Consider the following 17657-nt stretch of genomic DNA (forward strand, 5'->3'; position numbering starts at 1 on the left):
AACGCAATCTGGGAGCAACATGCTTGTTTACGTGCCGTAAATAATGAGCACGGGTTTAGATTAGCTTTTTTGCGACAGTTAGAACGGTCGGTTGATAAATATGAGGCAGCCCCCGGGTTAATGGTAGCTCGATGCGCTTCCGGTTAACGTAAGGAAGGTGACCCGATCATCACCGTCTGGCGGCGATTGCTTGCCGTCGGGGCGGTTGGGTCAAGTGCAGCCCCTGCGCAGAATGCAAACGGCAAAGAATGAGAATCGGTCGTGACTCGACAAACGGCATCACTTTCAATCTTTTCCGCAGGCATCACACGCGCTTCCAACTAGAACAGAACACGCGTCGTAACCTTGCCTGTGGATGCATAAATTAGATGCCGTCAAAACAGGCCCAATACCGGCGGTCCACCATTTACAGTTTCTCGCATGGTTGGTTGGAGAACCGATTTTTTGTGATATTTTCAAGCTTCAGTGCGCCCACCGAGTCGCCAGCTCATGCCAGAAAACGGAACAACGGAGCTAAGGTTAGAAATGGTCGCGTTTTTATTATCAGCTATTGATTTGGTATAACCTGTCCTTTTGGGACATCCTTTTTGGTAATTTTGAACTTTTCTACTGCACAAACGCAAGCACATGCTTAAACCGTCCGAAAACTTAACAAACTTCGCTTTCCAATGGGAGAAACTTTAAAGTTAACGAGAGTGGGTATCACAAAGTAAAAAGGTAAAGGACGAGCGGAACTGTTCACTGTCCGGTTGGGGCAATTACTAGCCACCGCACCGTTCTTCCGGCCGGTGTTGCACACACCATCACCGTGTTGTCGGCAATGAGTCGTAAGGTCTAAAAGGTTATCAGGTGCACATGGTCGCGATGCGAATCCGGACATGGGAAACTATATCAGTAGCGATCGGAAGCGCGTCACGTGTTGATCATCGGAGAGATTTCTAGCCGAGATTGTTTTGTGGAGCAGAAAACCGGTGTCCGGCGTACCGTGTCCAGGGTCGAGGTCACGGCGTGCAAACCAGCCAGATACGGTGGGGACCGGGGCTTTACTTGGACGGCAAGTTGATTCCCTCCTTCTTGGCATCCTCGCGGTACTTCTCGATGTACTTGTTCTCCGGGTCAAACTTCTTCTGGAGTACCTTCCACTGGTCCTTGCGGTTTTCGATGATGTAGTTCAGAACTCGGATCGCGCCTGCCCTCTGCTTCTCGCTGCACTTGGCACAATTGGTCTGCAGGGCTTCCGGTAGGATACGCTTCAACTCGTTGCCGTCCGGGGTGCACCGTCCCTCGTCCATCAGGCACTTGTAGTAGTTGTTGAAAAGCCGGTCCGACTTCAGGATTTCGTCAACATCGATTCCGTCGTACTTGGAGGTGTACTTATCCTGCGCGGCAACTGCGGCTACCAGCGCAAGGGCCACAACGATGAACAGTTTCATGGTTGAAGTAGCTTTTGGAAAAGAAATACAAGATGAGAGATGAAGCAGGGCTAGTTGCCGATAGTTTGAAAAAAGTACAGTTAAGCCTCGATCGATTCCTATCACGGATCTATTCGCACGGCACTGAGAGAGTTCTCGGCAGTCAGCATATCTGATCTTCCCAGACGGAACACGATCTCACTGTCGACATGTTAATTTCGTCTTGGGACTTGCACGTTGTACACTTTGCTGCACTTCGCTGATATTATTTTTTTGTAACGCCCCAAGTTCTGGGAGATACTAACCGTCGGTTGTAAAGCTTCGAACGCGTAAAGTGCTGTGTAGATGGGTGTTTCCGAGGGTGTACTACAAAACTGTGCTCTGGCCTACAGACTGGCGGGCTTTATATATTTATAGTTCGATGCACTACCACATGCACTGGCGGTGGGAAACGAGCACTAGGATCGGGGTGGATCACCGTGACAACCGACCCCCGACAAGAGGCCGCGAGAGAGGATTGTTCCTATCTCTGTGGTCTAGGACTGTGGCAGTGTGCGTTTCGAGTCGCTAGTAAATGCACTCGGCCGATATGACGTTCGAGTGCGTCCGTGCACATTAACGGCCGGATTAGCGGAACGGTCGCGGGAAGGTGCGTCCAGAGGGTGTGCAAGGGTGTGAAATGTCTATGATCGAGCTGCTGACGGGGGTGCAGTTTTCGCACCTTCGCAGTGGATCTCCTTCGTCATCTCGTCCGAGCACTGGGGCCTATCCCTTCCCTTGCTGGTGAGCTCGTGCGACCCCACGCTCGGTTATTAGCATTTATCAATACCAACGCGCGTTACCGAACATGAGGTGGGAGAGTCTACTCCTAGGCTTTGCAGTTACTTGGCCGCTTGCGTTTTTTTGGCGTGGAGAGATTCGCGTACCGCGGGTGGCGGAAGTGCCGGCGCCCGTTGAAGCGGCGAGAGTCTCGTGCCCGTTCGTGCCGCGCGGAAGGTTGTAGGTTGTAGTGCATCGTCGGTAGCCACAACCTTTGTGGGGGGCGCGGAACAGCGGTGAAACGGTTTTCCGTTCCGTTTGACCGGCACGCGGATCGATCGAGCGCGAGGGCACATGCCTGATGGCCGATGGCGGTGGGAGAGCGCACGGGACGGAAACGGTGGTGGCGAAGAAAAACATGACTGAAAGGCAAAGCTACGAGCTACGCTTCTTCGTTGCAGTTCGGGGGTATCCTTGATGGATAGGAATGTTTGGCGGTTGAATCGTTAAGTTGGTATAAAAAGCGGCCGCCGGGCAGCAGATCGGCACAGTCAGAGCTTCTCTAGCCACCAAGAGCGTCTAACTTCCATCGTTAGGTTAGTAAGTCCAAAATCTTGGACGATCGGCAAAATTGATATGTTTTAATCTTTTTTTGTGCCAGTTTTTGGATTATTAACTATAGCGTTCTTTCCCCTCAAGCAACATGAAACTGTTCGTAGCCATCGTTTTCGCGATTCTGGCCATTGTGGCCGCACAGGACGCTCAGTACACCACCAAGTACGACGGTATCGATCTGGATGAAATCCTGAAATCAGACCGGCTGTTCAACAACTACTACAAGTGCCTGATGGACGAGGGTCGTTGCACCCCGGACGGCAACGAGTTGAAGCGTATCCTACCGGAAGCCCTGCAGACCAATTGCGCCAAGTGCAGCGAGAAGCAGAGGGCTGGCGCGGTCCGGGTGATCAACTACATGATCGACAACCGCAAGGAGCAGTGGGAAGCGCTGCAGAAGAAGTACGATCCGGAGAACCTGTACGTTGAAAAGTACCGGGAGGAAGCCAAGAAGGAGGGAATCAACCTGGAATAGTAGAGTTTCGCGCGGAATAGGCCCTTCCCCGAGTGTGATATTCTTTGTTGTTGTTGAATAAATGTGATACTGTTTGGGCTCCTAAACATATGCATCATTATTTTATTTACGGCAACGATGGTCGTCATTGTATTCCGTTGTCTATCGGAATTATTTTCAATCTGCTTGATGAACAAGCGTTTCGGTCGGTTCGAAATTCAAACTGGAGTCGCGTCCCTAGTGAGCTGTGATCAGCGTGGCGATGTGATGGTCCAGTGGGATAATGACAGCAGCGAGCAGTGAGCAATGAGCTCATTAGGCATGTTCAAAACAAAGTTCAATCGGGAAATCGGGAAATGTTGTTTGTTGGTTCGCTCGGGAAGCGAGAGAAAATCAATTGTTGAATGGTTTTTCCAAATTTCATTTCATGTCGACGTAACATTCTGAATTTAAATACGGTATTTCTTACTACTAGTTTCTGTAAGTTTCTGTGCAATTAGGGCAAAATCATAGGGATGGCAATGGAGCTGAGCATTTTAACACTCAATATCTGGTAAGCGTCGCATTTTGTGTTTGTTTTGGGTCGTTTTAAAATATGGCACTGTTACGCTTTCTGCAGGGGCATTCCGTACGTTTCGAAGGATCGTGAGGTGCGCGTGAAGGCCATAGGAGACGTTTTGGCCAGCGGCAACTATGATATCGTTTCTCTACAGGAAGTCTGGTCCGATAGCGACTATCAAAACCTTCGTCAGCGTGTGGAAAATGTGCTTCCGTTTTGTCACTACTTCTACAGGTAACGATAAAAGACGGGTGGTCAGCTTTGTAGCGGCAGCGGTTTAATGCTTTGTGTCTCTCTCCACAGCGGAGTGGTCGGTTCAGGGTTAGCGATTCTCTCGCGCTATCCGATTGTGTCGGCTTTCTTCCACAGTTGGTCCGTAAACGGCTATTTCCATCGCATACAGCACGGCGATTGGTTCGGGGGGAAGGGTGTCGGCCTGGCCAAGATCTCCGTCAATGATCAGCTCGTGCATGTATACGTCGCGCACGTAAGTAATGCCTCTCAGCTACCTTCGCAGGTTGTTGGTGGCTGCATAAATCATGAACCGGTGTAGGCCTATCGATTAGCATCTTTCAAGCGCCGACTTCCGAGGCACACAGTTTAACTGATCGTTACCCATTTATTGAGATGCACTTCTTAGCTACGGGCCGGCAACGAGGGCGCTTTGTGCTTTGAGATATCGTTAATCAAATGATCTAAGTGGTGGATGATAGCAAGTTCCTACTTCCGGTCGGGGCCTGGTCGATTAGTTTCAGACTATCGTAATATGTAAATCGCTCGGACGCTGTTCACAACGATCATTGTTTTGTTTATTTCTTTGAGCAGCTGCACGCAGAGTACAACCGACAGTGTGACGATTATATGGCCCACCGAGTGATACAAGCGTACGATACGGCTCAGTTCATCGAAACTACACGTGGCCACTCGGTACTGCAAGTACTAGCGGGCGATCTCAACACGGAACCAGGCGATCTGGCCTACCGGGTGCTGTTGACCAGTTCTAATCTGAAGGATTCGTACGATCGCAAACTGGTCGGAAGCACGGCTGGAACGAATGAGTGCGAGTCGAACAGCTATACCGAAGGTTCGGCTGCCAGACAGAACCCGAACGGTAAGCGCATCGACTATGTGATGTACCGGATCGGGGACCACTACGAGGGTCGGTTGCTGGAGCACCGGCTGCCACTACCCAAGCGTGTACCGGGCCAAAGCTGCAGCTACTCCGACCACGAGGCCGTGTACGCGAAGCTAATATTGAAGCGCAACAACTCATCGTCCACCATCCAGAACCTCATCGCGTGTAACGGCGGCAAGACGAAGGACGAGAACTCCGGCTGCACGCCAGAATCGCGAGCAGAAAACCAACGGGAGGCTGTGCTGGCATTGCGAGAAAGTGTGACGATCTGCAGCGAGAGCTTGAAGCAACTGGAATCGCACCGCCGCAGCTACACTCTCATGGCGATCGGAGTAATAATCGTGCTGATCAATCTGCTCGAGCTCCAGGCACCATACGGGTTGAAGATTGCATTTCTGGTGCTAAAGTTTCTGCTCTGCGCCGTCATCATCTTTTTCGTCGTGATGGCCACGATCTGGAACGTGGTGGAAAAGCACGGCATACTGGCCGGTAAGCTGTCGATGGAAATCGCCCTCAGAGGGTACAGTCTCGAGGTACCCGGTTGTAGCACCGCGGGGGGCGGTACTCGTGGTGGCTCGGGTGCGGAGTGAAAACATAAAAGAATGCGACGACTGAGCGGAACTGTTCAGCCATATTTCAGATTGTACCTTACTTACTCGACTTCACTTTGCGCACTTTGAACTGACCTTCGAGATTGGCACGCTGTAGGGTAGACGCATAGGAACTGTTGCACGTTGAACCAGATATCTGTTACCCATTAAGGCGGATGAAATAAAAACATTCCCCAAACCTGGCATGGGAAAACCGTTACCGGCGCTTTGTTTGAGGTGTCATTTTCTTTTTGTAGCCGCGCGTCCTTCATTACATCCGCACGCGATCCGGGGCTGCCGGGTACGGATTTTCACTTGCGATTAGCCAACTGGCAGCGTGGTGTCTAGTAGCGGCACAGATCGATAAGCCTTAACGGCCGATGAATGAAGGGTATGATCCGAATGGCCTATTTCCTACGAGTAAGGGCCACATTGTGAAAAGGCACACAACCACAGCTGATCGATGAGTCACGGTGTTGTTGCGGCGATCAGTGTACCGTGGCATCTGTAGACCTTGCTTATTCGACATCAGTTTAATGGCCTCAGTGCTCCAAAAACTCCAAAACTGAGTCATAATTGACGACAATCGTCTCGAATCTTCGAAATGTAGTAACAACATCAGATCCTCGCCGTGGCCGCGTTTCGGGATCCTCTTTTTGGCGCATGGTTTCCGTCTGCAATATTTCGGACCGAAATGCCCTTGAATGACGTCAATTGGCGATCGCTGTCAATTTGTGCGAAGTGAATTGTAATTGAAGTGCAGTACGGCGCACGTGTGCCGGAGTATGGTTAGGCATGGAGAAGAACTGAAAGAAGAACAAACTGTAGATGTCGAACCGGTCGATTCGAGGCGGTAATTGATGCTGTTTCGAATTTAAAGTGGGTACCTGGTCTTCCTGGGTTTGAAAAATCTCGTAAGACTTACACTCCAGCGTCCAGCGTGGCGTTCAGTTCCTAGATATGAGGATCGTGGGGTGGTACACCAGTCGTGACGTGTGTAGCGTCAATCGTGGATGAAGATCGAACCCGTCGACAGGTTCTACAAGTAATTGACGCAAAGAAGAAACTTCCTCGAAGGCACACTGAATATGGATGGATGGTACTCGATCTAATTTCCTGGTATTTCTCGCTCGTCGGGTATTCCCTTCCAAACTCTACGGGCTACTGGTTCGTCGCTGGTCGCTTGTCTCGCTTGCGCCGCAAATCTTTCAACAAAGCCTGTTGGGCAAGTGGTGAAAATGTTACGCCTTCAGTTTCCGCTGAATCAGAGCCATGACGTCTTTGGCCTATGCCGACACCAGATGCGGATAGGGTGGAAAAGTACTATCCGGCGTGTTTCTCTCAGTACCGTCGAAGCATACGCCGAAGCAGTAAGGTTAGCTAATGGAGCTGGGTCAGTTGCAAGGCACAGGTTAACGAAAGGTTCCGTGGCAATGGGGCGTGCACAGACGCGATTAACGTTGCGCTACGAACTTGAACTTGATCTTGTTTACCGTCGCTGAAAGCCGTCTTGTTGAGCCAACGCGAAGCAAGTTGCGAATTGTGTGGTAAGGTGGTACCTTTCAAATCCACAATCAATCCTGCTAAAGTTTCTAATAAAATAATTTAAAATTTTATGAACGAATAGGTTTGGAACAAAAGATCATTTTTCCCTGACCGAAAGGGTTAGAAGCTTCTTAAAACTGGACAACTCTTCGGACTTCGGACAGCGTGTGCGGTTTACTTCTTCCGATCGGCTGAAAAGCTTGAAGCAGAAGGAGAACTCGTTGACACTGATCCCGCCCAGACTGAGAGAAGATTGATCGATGATTGATGAAGCTGTCGGAGATATTCAGAAGAATTGCTCTTCCAACTTCCATTGGTCTTCCATTGGTCCCAACCGTCTTCGCGATTTCTTGGGCAACGTTTGCTCCTAGAACGGCGCGTGTTGCCGCTGCGGATGTGAATTGAAATTGAATTCGCTTTATTCTTGTTCCTTCGTCAGAGTGAATCAATTGCCAGATATTGCCAAAAACTCACTACCGCAAGATTGCAGCAAACGCCTAATGAATATAGCCACTGTTTGGTCGTTTCCTTGCACGCTGCAGGACGATGTCTCAAGTCTTTGTCACCATTTTTGCATTTTCGGGTTTTCGGGGAAACCCAATATGGTCTTATGTTTTCAGCAATTTCTACATTTCGGTCGCCCCTCGGAATCGTACAATGGAGTGTCCGACCAAAGTCTGTTACATCATCGACCGTGGGACAAAACGGGTTTTTGTTTGGTGCAACGCTGTTATCGGCCGGGCGGTAATGGTTTTGGTACGAAAAAGAAGAAAACAACATTGGGCCCGTGATGTAAAGTGGTGTAGGTTGAAACCAGTTACACCCAGCCATGCTGCATCCGGTCGCGCGGTAGGGTGACAATTGTAATTGCGTGGCGTAGTCATCATCCTGCGAAAAGTATTGTGAGGCTAGGAGGACTTTTAGTCCAGATCGTTCGAGGCAGATGCTGTCGGGGAATGATCGTTCAACTGCTGGACTGTCTGCGTGCAGTTCAATGCATCGTTGAATGATTTGACAAATTTGAGTCTTGATCGCTTCTATCGATCGGCCGTCGCCGTTGACCGTTGCAGACGTGTCTCAAGGGCAGACGAATTAAGTGTCCAAAGTGACGTTCGTTCGAAGTGTCGGCCGGAATCGCTCGGCGGATGATGCACGTGGTTTGATCAGTTTTTTTATTTGATAGGATAATTGATATAGTTACCGATCATATATGCAATCGAACTGACGGGTCGGCCATTAATTGATTGGATGTAGAGATATACGTTTTCCTTGAACTTGGATGTTCTCAGCGCAATGGTACTTTGAACGAGGAACGAGGAAACAACAACTGGCGTGTACGTTATACGCGCTGAGCAATATTTTTTATTTGTTACCATTCGAAAGCGTGATGCTTGTCGTGGACGCAAAACAAACTGCATGAGCCACTTGAACCACGCAAGACGAAAATGACGCACATCGGGCCGTTGACTTCTACCAGTCGTACAAAAGTCATTGAGCGTAGCGGAACATCTAAATCTAGACGATTTGAAGATCACTTAGCTGAGCTGACGTTAATCATTTGATCATGATCCGCTATGCGTATTCACACAAAACAATTTATGAAGCAACACAGTAAATAAATTGTCGATCTGTTCAACACATAGGGCATAAAAATAGCTGTTGCTATGTCTACGCCTAACTTTGCACATAAATGGTGACGGTGCGAAGTGAACATAAGAATTGCTCGCGCTCCGATGGCCGTTGCGTCGTGCCTGAAGTTTGCTTTTTAACACACGGCTTTCTGGCGAAACAATCGTAAACAATCGATACACGCGTTTTGGTTGGAGTAAATGGACAAATGATGTGAACCTTCTTCTTTGTCACCCACAGTCCCCATCGACTGTTGACGGAGAACGCACGGAGTGTTTGGTTTGCAATCCGCAAAAAATTTACCCTCCGCAGAATCGGACTATGGTAAGGCTGTGGTAAGGCAAAAGGCAAAAAACAAACATAAACGGGAGAAGCAAAGGAAATTATGAAAACGAAAGGCAAACACAGCTTTCCTAGCGGACAACCCAGTTAACTCTCTGTCACGTGACTTCAAGAGACCGCCAATCCGGCCCCTTACCGAGCCGCTGAAGACAGTTTCTGTGGAGTGGTTGTTATCGATTGACAATCGGTATGGCCCACCGCACTGTTGCGGACCACCATCAGCTGTTTGGTCCTCGGTCCGGCTCCAACCCGTTTTGAGATAAATATTTAAAATGCCCAATATTTACGAAGCGTATGATTGAAGGCCCACTCACAGAGACAGTTTCGGCTGTCAGTAAGAGATATCGTCTCGCGGCGAGAAAGCATATTGTGATTTTTATTTAAAGCTCTGCTTTTTGCGATCCCTAACCACTCTCGTAACATGGCACATTGCTTTGAGTAAAATGACGCAAATGGGCGTTAACGGCGAAACGACGGCCTGGCCGGATGTTATTCTAAGCGTGTTTGACTACTTCTCGATCGGAACAGCTAGGATCATGATGAAAACATTTTTTGTTTATAATTAGTTTCTCTACTCAGTCGAACAAACCACAGACGATATAATAACTTTAGTTTCATTTTATTTTTACTGCGCCATTTTTATCTAAATAGTTTCCTCCGGTCATTGGCGATCGCGATTCAGCAATTTCTTCCCCGTTGATCTTAACCGCAATGACTTTGAACACAAGTTCAAAAGAGCAAGCCAATGGCCATGAAAATGTAATTACGAAAGTTCATCAATGTTCCTGGCTTCGTGGCCAGCGGACGGGCCAACGGCCAGTTGTTGTTATTTCTTATTTGGCGGAGCTTTTGCGTTCTTATTTTGATTGGATTTCGAGAATACGAGTGAACCAAAACAAACAACACTTGTGCGAGGTGCGATTTACGTACTACATGGGGCCCGGAATTCCCGAAATCGGTGGCCAGAAACGCTGGAAGCAAACCATGCGAACGATGGGCACCGTGGGTAAGCGAAGTGCAATAATTTAGAAATGGAAAAGGCCGTACTCCGGATGCGTGGTATATGTATGGCAAATCCCAGCTAAGTATTGAAATGCTTTGAATGTTCTTTAGTAGTTGGTTTTGTTAAAATTCGGTCAATTTTCTGGGATATGTCGATTATAAGGACAATTTTATCGTTATGTTTTTATTACTCACCGAACTTAAACGATATGTTAAATTTTGTGCTGAAAAGTTACAACAACGCAACGGTTACACCACGTAAAGTTTGAGTCACCAACTGCGCAGATACACTGACCGATATTGGGTGAAAAACGAGCCAAGAAACCAATCATTTAAATTGTGCTAATTACTGTGGGATAATTTGTTGGCTCCCAGTTTGTGGACACGCCATTGCTTTGTTTAGTTTTGCGGTGGCTTATGGATAATTGTACTGAGCTGATCGTACGGTGTACTAAATTGAACCAAATCGTAGGGTTTCCTGCGGTAGTAGCCAAATGGTGGGGCAATGTAATAACTGCTGTAAATGTTTGGATTTCAACTGAGGGCGGCCCAAACACGTGGCATTCAATGTGGCGTGACTCATAGGACACTACGCCACAAATCACTGCGAGAACAGACCAACAATTAGGGCATCGGTGTGAAGTAGAATATAAGTGAAAAAATTAGACCAAGCAGAGACTGCCTTGGGCGGAGGAGGGAAAGCGATTTTTGCACTGAAGTACACTTAATCTCGCCTTCGAGTGGTACACTTCTAGAACATTTCACCTTCGGGAGCCCCAAGGGTAAAGACTCATCGGCGAAAGAGCTCCGACGCACCGCACTGGCAGAGACATTGGCCTTCAACGGCCCCCGGGTTAGTCTGGCATAGGAACGTCGTTCTCCTTGGTGGGTCAGATCCATAAATCAATGTAGCAAAAAGGCGATAAAGCTACGCTGACCTCCGAGCCAGACTCCAAAACCTTGCATCATGTTTCTTTTGTATTTAGCCTGTTGTCTCCTCCAGGATTTGGCCGCGACTGGCTCTGGCTTACATTTCTTTTTCAATCATTTCGCATAAGCATGATTGATACCTTTCAGCAAAAGTCTCCGTCTAGCGTCGTGCTTTCTTTTTGCAATTCCCCTCGCGGAGAGGTTTATGCTGGTATTTGGGTTTGTTTGAAGAGAGAAAAAAAATCGTGCCTCTGGTCAGATGATCGACACCATTAAAACTAAAAAGTCAAATCTAGGAACACCAACGAGACGCCGTTTTGTTCGTTTGCCGTGTTTCCTTTTCTTTTTTGATTGACATCCGCAGATAAGCTGATTTGACGGGCGGACCGGACCAGAAACCGCCAGACATTTTGTGGATTTTATTCTCCGACGGTTTATTTTCTTATCGGTCTTAGTGTACCAATATCCGTCTAATCACTTCTTCTTAAAGCCCCCCCTTTACTGGGCAGAGTTGGACAACTTGCCGGAACATCTGGAAAATAAATTGCAAAATCTGTTACTCTTTGAGGTCTTTTTTATCTCCACAGGTACCTTCGTCATCCAGTTTCAAAGGCCGATCGTTCTGTGTACTCATATGATTGCGCAGCGATCTTCTTCTTCTGTACTTCTATTTTTAACTAGACCCCTCTCGATCGGTCAGCGTAGATCATGTTTGTGAAGCTCGATGGCAACGAGTAGCTGTTTGGTAGAAGAAGTTTATCGATTCGAGAGCGTAAAATTCTCCACCGGGATGGATGAGAACACTGTTTGTACACAGAAAAAAGAAGCCGCACGAAACAACTCCCTCCTATTTGCGACTCGTCGGCCCGTGTCGGGGTCCCCGGCAGGCGTTGCGGTAGTCTTCTTGAGTGAAGATAAATGTGCGCCACCATGGCCACGCACGTACGAAGGGCGTTTGTCGTTTGGGTGCCACAGCGGGCGACGGATAGCGGAGCGGAGGATAAGGTTTATTTCGATTGCCATGTGTGGGTATTGCCATTGCGTTCGAGATGAAACTCGAAGGAAGCCAAGCGTTAAGAAGCCACAGGGTGGATGCTGGGTGGCGGTGGTAACGTCCAAACAACCGGACGGTCCCCCGAAAATTGGCTGACCAGTGTCCGACGCAGACCGGCAGCCTGATGGGAAGCATTGTAAGATGGTTTGAATGATACGCAAAAAAAAAACGATGTTGAAGAGCATGGTTCGGTTCGTGCACCCAGCGCGAACCTGGACCGGTCGATCCTACCCGTTCGTTGGGATGCGAACAAATTTTTGTCGGTATATAAGTCCGGTCCAGAGTCACGGATACTCACAGTTTGGTTTCTGCCCGTAATCAGTGAGCAACACACGAGTTCCCCTAAACGGTAAGTAGTTCGCCAGCCGGCGGATCCCTGAAACTGCCCCACAGGCGATCGCGGTGTGTGGCAAAGGCATTAGCAGAGTGTTGTTAAAAAGTTAGAAAAGTGATACCATCCGAAGTCGAGTGAAAGGCTTGGGAGAAAAGTTGCCAGTTCTGGGAACGACAGTCTGTCTCGGGTTCGTCGCTTGATAAATTGCTCAGCGTTGCAGTCTTTCATTAGCTGAGACAGTTATCTCGCACGCAATACGGCTAATTGAACGTCAATGAGGCGGCTGAGTGGTTAATTGTAGCTCGGCGAACGATCGCAATCGGTTCCACCGCAGTTCAGATTGCGTTCTGGCCCACACAATCGGAAGTGATAGTTTGTGTGGTCAGATGAATGCGATCTCGGTTCCTTACTTCTTCTGAGCTCATTCAAGTTGCGCCTTCCATCGTCGTTGAAGTACTTATTTACAATTGTTGTTCTCGTGACAAACCGGGTCCCGTAGTGTGCCCGTAGAAGTAGGGATTCGGTGTAGAGCGCGTACACAATCACAGTCAGTCATAACTGCCACACTGACTCATCACTTATCGGCTGGGCTTGCTTCAAGTGTACCCGTGTCTGGGTACGCTAATCTTGCCCCTTTTTTTATTCCCTCCGACCCACAGAAGACCTTAGGCTACGTTTTAAGGCCTTAGGGGATTGTAGCTGTATTGTTTGGCCCTCATTGTTATTGTTGAAGTCTTGGCGAGTAGACGACCTGTTGGGGAGTTGCCCTTTGTACGCGACAGCGATCGGTGGATGGTATATAATTTAGTTATGCTAAACCGTAGCGACGCAAAGATCCCCATTGCCTAACAGGGCTTTATTAGTGGCACGAGGCTCCGTCCGTTTTGCGGCAGCGCGAGGCATTGTGAGCCGCCATCGACTTCATCTCGATCGCGATCCAAGCCAGTGAGTGTAACCGTTCCTTTCTACGATTATCTTTTCGGTTAGCAAATCGTTTCTGCAAAGATGAAATTCTTCGTCGTCATTGCTCTGGCGTTGGTAGCCGCAGTTGCCGCCCAGGATAAGTACACCACCAAGTACGACGGTGTCGATCTGGATGAGATCCTGAAGTCCGACCGCCTGTTCAACAACTACTACAAGTGTCTGCTGGATCAGGGCCGGTGCACCCCGGACGGCAATGAGCTGAAGCGCATCCTGCCGGACGCACTGAAGACGGACTGTGCCAAGTGCAGCGAGAAGCAGAAGAGCGGCACCGAGAAGGTGATCAACTATCTGATTGACAACCGCAAGGACCAGTGGGAGAACCTGCAGAAGAAGTACGACCCGGAGAACATCTACGTCAACAAGTACCGCGATGACGCCAAGAAGAAGGGAATCAACCTGTAAGGTGGACGCTGAGTTTCCATTCCACCCGCGACCCTTGCAACGTGTTACCGGCCTCACGCGTACCAACGGACTTAGGAGTTTTGTTAACTGCAATCATAGGCGCATGCCGTTCGGTGCTGTTTAACCATCGGATACAAATCTCTACAAATAGCTCAGAATAGCCTCAGCAGCAGCAACGACATCATGCAGAAAACCCCACCGGCCAGATGCCGTCGATTGAGCTTCTGTCCGCTAGTTCGGATTGCGGAGTTCTCTCTCTCGGAGGCAGGCGGTGAACGGTTTCGGGTGATTACTGATGTGTGATATGCGCACGGAGCAGCAGCCAACTTGTCGAATCCCATGGGTTCATGAATCATTGTTTTCTTTTTATTTACTAGAAGCCTAGCTGTGGCTTCTGAGTAAAATTCATCCTTATTACTTCATCAGTACTTAAACAAACAGAACAATAAACGATTTTACGAAAACCACAAAACACCGAGTCTGAGTGTATAAGCCATCGAGGGTCTCCCTTCTGTTTACCAACCACGCGGTTCGCGGTTCTTTCGTCGAAGTCGCTGCACGTGACCATCTTTTTCGAGAAACCTCATTGACCCGCTAACCTATTCCGGTGGTTAATTTATGCAACTGCATCTCCCGGCACCAATTAAATATCGGGCCGCGAGGTACGAGACGCGTGTTTTGATTTCCTTTCAGGAGATATTACATAATTACATAATTTGTCCGCTCTTGCCCTTTTTGGGGCAGTATGTGGGACGGGACTGGTCACCGATGGGAAGCAACGTGGGAAGGAAAGAAGAAATCGATGCTGATGATGGCAGTGAAGACGATGCATCCGAACTCTCGCCAAAAAAGGAGAGCAACTTAAAGGCATGAATTATGAAAGCTACTTTCCATCTCTACTTTTGTCTACTAGAATATGGTGCAAGTATGGTAGAAACACTTTTATCGCAGTTGTTGAATTTTGAACTGTATAAAGTGGGAAAACCTTTTTCTTTTTGTTGTTTTCAAAATTATTTATTTTACACTTTGCTTGTTTGCGATTTAGGACAGTGGGGTCGTTTAGTCATCTAAATTAAAATAGATTCCTGCACTTTTTCGGACACAATTATATTTACCCACCTCAAAAGCCCAAGGGCACACGACCGAGAGACACAGCAAAGGCAAATGTTTTACAAGTTATTAGGCGATGAAATGATGCTAAAACCTTTTTTCCGGTTGCCGGTGCTCACCACCGTCATGTTTTCATCTTACATGGTGTAGAAAAGCCACTCTGCGAACAGCGATTGATTGTCCTTCAGTTTTCAGTCCACGCTCTTCAGTTTTGCACAATTCCTTGCAATTTCGGTGCATATTTTCTGCTTCTTAGCGCTTACGGTTCTGCGCTTCCGTTTGCTCGTAGCTCGTAACATTGAACATTGAAGCAACGCTTAAGGCTCTGGTTGGTGTGCGAAATCGAGCAGCAAGCGAAAGAAAGAATGTACGATCAACGGTGGAGGGCTTGGAAAAGGACGAATGTCAGTGGACCACCAGTTTCACCGTAAAACGTTATGCGACCTTTCGGCTGCGCGTGTTCGTCATTAGAGAGAAATTGAATTCCATCAGCGGCGAGATGTCGCCGACGAACAACGCACTCGATGGTGGTTGTGCGTCGTGTGGCAAATTGCAATGCTACAGGAAACGTGCCCATGGGCCGTGGGCTGTAATAGAAATAATCGGAGGTATGGGCGAAGGCTTGCGCAATGACACGAACGGTACTGGGCGGTCGAGTGGATGAATCTGATGGGCTTCTCTGGTGGCATTAGTTCCGTTGTGATCTCAGTTTTCACTCTCGAACTGGTGACCATCGCCGTGGCCGTGATCTTGAGACGGGCCTAGATTATGCTCGGTGGTGTGGGCTTCGGTCGCATTCGCTCCGTCGCCACTGGCAGCGAACGTGTTTTCGCCGTCGCCATTTTCGGTGAGGAGTGTTCCGTCTGGTCGCAAGTACTTCCGCCGGTACACACCGGTTGGATCGTATAGTTTCTCCAGAATCGCGAAATCGTCCGGCCGGTTGGCTATGATGAACTTGATCACCTCGTCCGCCCCAATGCGCTGCTTTTCGGAGCATTTCACGCAATCACTCATTAGCGCATCGGGCAGGTTATCTGTTCGGAGTGGAATGAAGTGTAGTAAAGCCTCAAAAAGTGGTTCATTGCTGGGTAAATCACGTAACATGCATACCTTTTAACACTTTTCCATCCGGCGTGCACGGACCCACATTCTTCAAGCAATTCATGTAGTTGTTCATCAATCGCTCGCTGTTGAAAATTTCATCCAAATTTATGTTATCGTACTTGGTGACGTAGTTTTGTGAACGTACTGTCCACAGTAATACAGCAGATATGAGTGCAAACTGAAACACTATTGAGTGGGACACCATTTCAAACTGACAACGTGATCAACCGAACAACAACTTCAAGTTCATGTAGGATTTCAAGAGGAGTTTCGGTAAAACTGAAGCTTAGCCTCCGGATAGTCGCATGGTTTTATACTGATACCCAAACGTAATTGAAGGAGATTATCAATTCACGCACCATCAGGAATGGCTTAAGTGATTTTAAGCATAAACGACAAATTGCTCGATCGTGCAAATTCAACGAGCTCCGTAGTAATTGACATAACATATCCCTTATGTTATTTTACCGCACGATTCGAATGACGGCGCAAACTTGAGTCTAAAATCTATAAACTATTACTGTAGAGGGTAAAAAAACTGTTTCTGCTATTGATCCGTCGGTTGATTGCGCCTGAAAGTATGCGCTGTGAAGCTGCTACAGTGACCGCCGCATCAACAGCAACAAAATATTGGTTATGCTAGTGTTTATTGTTAAAGTTCCATGTCATACGATGAATCACACCAAGATGATCACTATGCTGGCTGAGTTGGCTTACTCATACTATGAAAATATACTAGTAGCAGGTTCCATAATAGCGGGGTTGGCGCGGGGCCAAGAACCCTGCCAGTAAGAACACAACGTTACAGTAAGAAATAGAGATCAGATTAAAAAAAGTTCAACACCTTTTGGCGTTGGGCTATTGCAACATCCATTATCTGCTTCACGAACTTTACAGGCTTCTAAACTTTTATACAAAATTTTCCAACCCATGAAAGCGGAGGTCGGCCGAGTAACGAAACGAATAATGAGAATTGAGCGGTTTGTTATGCTATGATTCACCGCATCAACCGCCAACATTCAGTATTGTCGTGGAACGTGGGGTTTATTATGGCTCGTAGTGGTAGTGCATCACTACATCATCAGTCCCTGGCGTCATTAGATGTTAGACCGACAACTGTTGAGTGAAGTTCACGGTAATCATGCTTTGAATTGTGACACTCTGCGTTGAAATGTGTAGGAGCGTTGGCACGACGCATTAGCACATCAGCTTGTTAGGTTTATTTACACATTCATGTTTAACCTAACGGCGTGAGAAGTAGCATATTGCCATAGTAAATATATCCGATTCCGTGGAATCGTTCATTGATTAAACTTAGAAATTAATTAGCATACACTGCAGTACAGGAAGCGCGAAGGTTACTTACAAACAAAATTAAAGAACAGCACGTGACAATAGCACGTAACGCACGGAATTACACCATCATGTGCAAGAAAGGATCCTGATTTGTGAACTGAATCCTTTTCAATGCGACACAGTTCAACCGCATCGAGTGATAGAGAAAGTCGGAACAAATCAACGCAATTGAGTTTGGCGTCTCCGTGAGCTCAACAGGTTGTAGAAGGCAGTACTGGAATCGTCTTAACTGGACTTAACATCAGCTGTTGGTGGGTGTGTGAGTTTCTCGAACACCCCCTTACATCGCGCCTTTCCGTACGAAGATACAAAGGTAACAAACGGCAACATCGTATGACGCG

At 47.9% G+C, this 17657-nt stretch overlaps 5 protein-coding genes across 5 annotated transcripts; 3 read left to right on the forward strand and 2 right to left on the reverse strand.

The window, feature by feature from the left end:
• Window positions 1-569: 569 nt before the first annotated feature.
• On the reverse strand, window positions 570-1814 carry LOC131212246 (ejaculatory bulb-specific protein 3-like). The gene is made up of 2 exons (XM_058206040.1): window positions 1718-1814; window positions 570-1444 (listed from the first exon to the last, which is right to left on the reverse strand). Exon 2 carries the CDS (start codon window positions 1431-1433, stop codon window positions 1044-1046), a length of 390 nt encoding a protein of 129 aa, XP_058062023.1. The 5' UTR covers window positions 1434-1444; window positions 1718-1814; the 3' UTR covers window positions 570-1043.
• An 817-nt stretch (window positions 1815-2631) lies between these two features.
• LOC131212247 (ejaculatory bulb-specific protein 3-like) lies at window positions 2632-3267 on the forward strand. Its single transcript, XM_058206041.1, has 2 exons — window positions 2632-2767; window positions 2871-3267. The coding sequence occupies exon 2, from the start codon at window positions 2875-2877 to the stop codon at window positions 3259-3261; it is 387 nt and encodes a 128-aa protein (XP_058062024.1). The 5' UTR covers window positions 2632-2767; window positions 2871-2874; the 3' UTR covers window positions 3262-3267.
• Window positions 3268-3622: 355 nt separating this feature from the next.
• On the forward strand, window positions 3623-5724 carry LOC131209350 (putative neutral sphingomyelinase). Its single transcript, XM_058202402.1, has 4 exons — window positions 3623-3793; window positions 3860-4033; window positions 4103-4286; window positions 4625-5724. The coding sequence occupies exons 1-4, from the start codon at window positions 3756-3758 to the stop codon at window positions 5522-5524; spliced, it is 1296 nt and encodes a 431-aa protein (XP_058058385.1). The 5' UTR covers window positions 3623-3755; the 3' UTR covers window positions 5525-5724.
• A 6591-nt stretch (window positions 5725-12315) lies between these two features.
• Window positions 12316-14208, forward strand: LOC131210636 (ejaculatory bulb-specific protein 3). Its single transcript, XM_058203912.1, has 2 exons — window positions 12316-12375; window positions 13348-14208. Exon 2 carries the CDS (start codon window positions 13366-13368, stop codon window positions 13744-13746), a length of 381 nt encoding a protein of 126 aa, XP_058059895.1. The 5' UTR covers window positions 12316-12375; window positions 13348-13365; the 3' UTR covers window positions 13747-14208.
• Window positions 14209-15561: 1353 nt separating this feature from the next.
• LOC131208109 (ejaculatory bulb-specific protein 3-like) lies at window positions 15562-16193 on the reverse strand. The gene is made up of 2 exons (XM_058200758.1): window positions 15967-16193; window positions 15562-15890 (listed from the first exon to the last, which is right to left on the reverse strand). The coding sequence occupies exons 1-2, from the start codon at window positions 16163-16165 to the stop codon at window positions 15562-15564; spliced, it is 528 nt and encodes a 175-aa protein (XP_058056741.1). The 5' UTR covers window positions 16166-16193.
• Between the last annotated feature and the right edge of the window lie 1464 nt (window positions 16194-17657).

This window comes from Anopheles bellator, chromosome 2, assembly GCF_943735745.2.
Source record: "Anopheles bellator chromosome 2, idAnoBellAS_SP24_06.2, whole genome shotgun sequence".
Classification (NCBI taxonomy): domain Eukaryota; kingdom Metazoa; phylum Arthropoda; class Insecta; order Diptera; family Culicidae; genus Anopheles; species Anopheles bellator.